Genomic DNA, 6,000 nt, shown 5'->3' with positions numbered 1-6,000 from the left:
ATTTTCCTTTCACATGTGTAGACCTGAAAAAGACTTTATTTTTTAAACTGGCATTTTAGAGTACAGGTAAATTAATACAGAATCAGTCTCCTCTGTTTGATTCAGTGGGAATACTGTCCCTTTGAAATAAACTTCCAGCAGAGTGTTGTGTAAGAGGGACGCACGTTTACAACTCTCACATTGTAAACTAATGGTCTGAGTCTTTACCAGCTTATTCATAGTGGTATTTTATTAGTGCTACAGCCAACAAAAGCATATTGCTTGTGTTATCTATGCTTCTTTATAACCATATTACCAAGATTACAGCAATTCATTGCCTGACATTTATCTATCTGACTGTCAAATCAAATATTCATGGAGTGCTCACTGCTGCTCAAAGTAGCCTGGAGAAACAGTTCTAATCCCTCTGGTTACCTCTCAGTGTCTTCTAGCTGGTTGTGAAGGAGGTCTTGCATTATGCATTTGTAAGATCCCATCTCTTTGGTTATGTGTTTCTGGTGTGAGCACTTGTCATTCCTTTACTGTGTAATTTATTTGATGGTGTTACTGGTATGCTATTGCATTTGTGGTGTGCAGCATGATTTTGTATTGCTATTTATAACATTGGTATTAATGGTAAGTTTGGTGCTATAGTAAGAGAAGAAAGATTATGATCTTCCCAATGGATACCAGCAGATAGGAAATAAGGCATTTCATAATGGAACAATATAAATAAAATGCTACTCATTAAAGGCAATTAACTGAAAGAGAATACAGTTAGTTAAATGCACTGAATCTTAAAAATAGCTAATTTTCTTAAGACGCTGTGAGCATTTTGATTTCAAATACATTTTAAATGAACAAATATTAAGGAATTGAAGAAGGCTCTTATAAACAGTCTTTGGGTTAAAGGATTTCCATTAAGCAAAGACTCATAGATTCACAGAATTCTATGGCTAAATAGGAATGTCTGTTGTGTTGCTAAGGTCCTTGAAAATGTCCAGAGGAGGCCAACAAAGGGCTGAAAGTAATGTCCTGCTAGGAGCACCAAAGAATTTTGGGCTTGTCTAATTTGGAGAAAGGGAGGCTGAGGGGTGACCTCACTGACCTCCACAATTTCCTGAGAAGGGGAAGTGGAGAGGGAGGTGCTGATGTCTTCTCCCTGGTGTCCAGTATAGGACGTGTGGGAATGGTTCAAAGCTGCTCTGGGGGAGGTTCAGAGTGGACATCAGGAAGCATTTCTTTACTGAGAGGTTGGTCATGCACTGTAACAGGTTTCCTAGGGAGGTGGACAAAGCCCCAGGCCCATCAGTATTTCAGAGGCATTTGGACAGGCATGAATTAGACAAATTAGATCCCATCCAACTGGAAATATTCTATTCTATTTTATGTCATTCACCTTTTGGACTTCTCCCAGTCTCTGGTAGAGACCTTGTGAAAATCTTCTGAAGAGTAAGAAAAATGTTAGTTTTGAGTGCAGGTCAGTTGCAATAACTTCAGGTTCTTCCCACAAGGTTCATGAGGAGAAACAACCTAATTAACTCTTTGCTCTGAGAAAATGCTTGGAGGTATGGCAATCATTAGGACTTTCCAAGACTTTTCCAACTGTAAAAAGGAAGTAGAAAATAAAAAAGCAGCAGCAGAATACTCTGTGGTAACAGATTAATAAGACTAATATAGAATCTTTTACTGGAATTGTTATGAAATATTAGTAAGGGGGTTTTGTATAGCATAATTCTTTTGATTTTAGTTGACATACTGGTTTAGGCTACCAGCCTTCAGAAGCCCTGCTGGTGCCAGATGCCTCGATAAAGGTCAGAGGGGCGTGACTCACCTGCGAGGAGGGTGTTGTCACCGCCAGCTCTGGGCAGGACAGTCCCACCTGTGGTGTCCCAATTTCCAGGTAGGATGCACAGCCAGCCCTGATTGGCCACGCTGGCTCCCACCTCGGCACGGATTGGCCGAGCCCTGCTCCTCCTCTGTCTCATCTTCCTGGGCACCGGCACTGCCCGGCTGCAGCTCCTCCGCACTGACCACAGAGCCACCGGAGGATGCCCACGCATCAGCACTTGGTCGATAAGGTGTGTTGCTGGGGATGTGGTGGACAGGGTGCACACTAACTGGTGATGCTTATTCTCAAGGGCTAGAGAATTGTGTCTGTGGCTCATCAGGAGCATCTAGGAGAAGGAGAAAGATACTCATAAAAAATGGGAATAGAAAGGGCTATACAGGAGCTAGTCTTAAACTGTTGGCAGGATGGACTTGCAAGGACTGTGTTTTACAAATTATGGAGAGGTATTTATCATATTCATTAAATGCTCTATATTTAAAAGCTTTTTAAACAGCTTTTGTCTCTATTTAGAAGTTTGCCCAAGGCTTTGGAGGAGCAAACCACCAAAGTGACTCTTCCCAAGTCCAGTAGACTTTGAATGCAGTAGCTAACTAGCAGGGATTTAATTGTTGGCCTGAAGACATATTAGAATAAATATGGAATAGGATTCTTAAGGTAGCAGCTCAGGTGTTGGAAAGGTGAGGGCCACATAGACTCATAGGGAGAAAGGTTTGAATCTGTGATGAAAAAATAATTATAATTTTTCCATCAGATGAAAGAGCTGAGGATATAGTTAATTTTTCATCATTATATCCAATTAGAAGTTTGCAAATAACATTTATTTGCCAGAATTCTCTACGCTTCTATTTTATAAATATTTAATTTTTGTTTTTTTACATGTTGCACAGACAAAATGTAAAATATGTAATGCAAGATAACATGATTGCATGGATTATATATTGGAACTCAGAGCTCATAGAAGTTTTCTGCCTCAAGTCTAGACTTGGAATTTTTTAAGATGCTAATATCTCTCTTTCTCATCTAAAAGCTAGTTCCAAAAGATGACATGATGAGACTCTTAGAATACCTCTTGAACTATTAAATCAGAGAGCTGATGCAAAGAGAAGGCATCTCAGCCATGTTTCAACTTGTTGTACTTGTATTTCTGGCTCTTTTCTAGCAAGAAAAAGAGGAAATATTTCAAACTGGCTTTCTTTCATGGCTGGGTGCAGTTCCAGACAATTTTCCAATCCTAGCTAAACTAGGATTTAGCGCTTTGAAATGGAACATCTAATTAGAAACGGACTTTTTTTTCCATCTCTCCATGAGTCAGACAGAGATTTCAACAACACATAGGCTGGTTCATATTAAATCACTGTTTACCACATCTGTTGATATAATAGCACCCACATGCTGTATTTAAAATTTAATTAGAGGTGGGCCACGTCAAAATCGTCACAAGAGATTGGATTACCGCGCCCAGCGTGCTGATACCAAAACATGATGCTCACAGGATCCCATTAGAGTGACACTTTGATGAGGCTTTGGAGAGATGCAGCCTTCACCTGCTTTAAAGACGTGATAACTTGCATCTATCACTTTCCTGTTGGTGCTCTGAGTAGTTGTGACACCTTGCAGACCTTCATCATCCTACTTGGAAAGCTTTCAGCATTTCACAGTCACCTGTTTTATTATTTGTTGACTCAGTGGCTTTTAAAAAAGGTGTTGAAGTTCAGAGTTAAGTACATGAATGTTGAGTTGTGTATTTTTCCCCTGCTTCCAGATGCTTGTTACTTATTTCATTACACATAGAAAACCAAATGATCTTACACAGTTCTGCATGAATTAAGATACAAAGGTAGATGGTACAAATTGAACATATCTCTTACATTGTGTTTGAAATGCTTTAAAAAATCTCAAGCAAATATCTCAGTTCTTTCTGCTGCTGTCTGTTGTGTCACATGAGTCAATCCTGCAGCAGACAGTGTGTAAAATAGCATTATTAAAGACTTCTGGAGATTGAACAGCTGTATCAGCAACTTTATAGCTGGAAGAGTGAATTGTTCATAGGGTGTAATGGCCTTTTAAGTATGTAGTGCTTATTATTCAGTGCCAGTTGAATATTTAGATTTTGAACATGGGCTGAAAAATCTGATATTAAACACCTGAGAATACTTTTGGGAAATGTTTCCTTTCTTTCTTGGAAATAGTTTACCATAATTGCAAGTGAACAATAAAGAAAATACATTTTTTTCTTCCTGGACAGTCCTGGAAAATTGAACTTCAGTCTTGTCTCTTAGTTATTTTTTGTGAATTTCTGTACTGGTTATAGTTTCTTTACTGATTATAGTAATTCTTTACTAATAGGAAGCATGCAGTAGTTATTTAGTATTTTTAAAATGTTTAGAAGTTCCAGAGGACTTTGCAGAAATCTTTTGTTAAGCCCTTCAGGAAACAAATATTTGAAAATCTTTAAGGGTACTCCAGGGCATTTAACTAGATTTCTTGACTGTCACTTGAAAGTGAGAGTAGGGAAAGCAGTCAAAGAAGAGCATGCTAATCATGGTTATATCTACAGTTTGAGAGAGCAAGGATTCCCTCTGAGCTCTTGCATAGCCATGGAGCTGAGCTAAATCTGCCAGTGCAACAAGGAGGAACTTTGCTTTATGGACTTTTCTAGTTCAAAGGTGTAATGCAGCAGACATGGCTGTTACTGGATTGCTGACCTGCAAATTTAAACTCCCTTTAATAATTCTGTATTTTTAAATTATATTATTTGTGTCTCTTATTGCACTTTTCTGCCAGTGTATAAAAGTATTTTATGGTAAATTTTTTTTCTTCAAAGTACATGAATGCAAAGAAAGAGCAGCTTTCTAGGCTTGTTTTGTTTCTTGTCCTGGAGAAAAGCTGATATTTGCCAATTAGGCAACTACTTAAAGAAGTAACTATGATCTGAATTGTCTTTTTGTTCCACAGATGAGGAGACACTCCTGCTTTGGTTTTTTGCTCTGTGGGATATTTTTGCCTGGAATCCTTGGTTTTCCACAGACAAATACTTCAATTGATTGTGATTCTCTGTTACCAAATTATGAAGTTGAACCACAGACATCTGCACCACCATATATTATTGCTGTATCTTTTGATAACTTCGAGCCAGGAAATGAAGTCCAAGGTAAACAATCTGAATGACATAAAATCTTTGTCCATGACTTCCAGAATTACCAATCTTCATAAAAATCCCCTAATTTCCCTCTCAGTGTAGATAATTTATTTTTTAACTTCAATCTTGTTCATATACACCTGAGATACAATATTTTATGTTTTATATCTGTATGGACATATTTGTATAACTGAATATGCATTCCTTCTTTCTTTTTTCTTTATCTAATAAATATATCTTAACTTTATGCTGTATTTTTTTATGACAACATTAAAATTGAGTGGGACAGCTAGCCAAACTGGACTAATAATTAGTTGCTTGTTAACTTTGTATTTGATTATTTGCTGTTGAATCAGCCCTCTGCAATACAAAGGGATCCTACTCATTAGTTCTTCACACGCTGTCATCCTTCAGGAAAATAGACATTCAGGACGCAGTATGGGGCTACTTAAGAGTGATACATTTTGAGTCACCCTTCTAAGAGCTGCTTCCCAGATTTTATCACATTGCAGGAGGTGGAGCTATTGTGGCTTAAACCCTCTTTTTATTTTCCTAATCCCAAATTGCTCTCTGGATGGAGCACCTTCACAGCAGGGCCACTGCCCTTTTGGTAGAGCAGAATTCCTTTTGAAATTGTCAGTAAATCATTCATTCCATGTTACTTTACAGATAAGAACCTTTCCAAATTTTTTCCTTTACCTTTATTGTCATTCCCCTTACAATTAAGAAAGGTGTTTTAAATTGTACAGGGCTTAAAGTAATTTCTGCACTGTGCAGAATTCTGCACAATGCAATCTTGTGCCTTGGAGTGAAGCAAATTGCATGGTAAACATTTGGGCAGTTTTGGTGGTATATGAAATTTACATTTCTCAAAATGCCTCTTTTCACAGTAACTCTAGAAGCACTTGGAGATGCTGGTTTTAAAGGATTTAATCTACAAGCTCGAGAAATAGATGGAGATGTTCCTGTTGGTACTTTTAAAATTACAGATCCAAACACCAAAGGCTTGGAGTGCCATAACATGACGGTA

The 6,000-nt window shown here is 37.9% G+C and overlaps 1 protein-coding gene across 1 annotated transcript in view; it reads left to right on the top strand.

The window, feature by feature from the left end:
• Positions 1 to 2,013: 2,013 nt before the first annotated feature.
• LOC131559662 (hornerin-like) overlaps positions 2,014 to 6,000 on the top strand; it is a 48,380-nt gene continuing 44,393 nt past the window's right edge. The window contains exons 1-3 of the mRNA XM_058808079.1: positions 2,014 to 2,060; positions 4,787 to 4,982; positions 5,861 to 5,997. Coding sequence (XP_058664062.1) covers positions 2,031 to 2,060; positions 4,787 to 4,982; positions 5,861 to 5,997 — 363 coding nt within the window. The 5' untranslated portion in view covers positions 2,014 to 2,030. The remainder of the gene's footprint in view (positions 2,061 to 4,786; positions 4,983 to 5,860; positions 5,998 to 6,000) is intronic.

The sequence above is a fragment of the Ammospiza caudacuta genome, chromosome 7 (genome assembly GCF_027887145.1).
Source record: "Ammospiza caudacuta isolate bAmmCau1 chromosome 7, bAmmCau1.pri, whole genome shotgun sequence".
In the NCBI taxonomy this organism is placed as follows: domain Eukaryota; kingdom Metazoa; phylum Chordata; class Aves; order Passeriformes; family Passerellidae; genus Ammospiza; species Ammospiza caudacuta.
The sequence above is the reverse complement of the archived record's forward strand: the minus strand, read 5'-3'. Positions and strand labels throughout refer to the sequence as shown.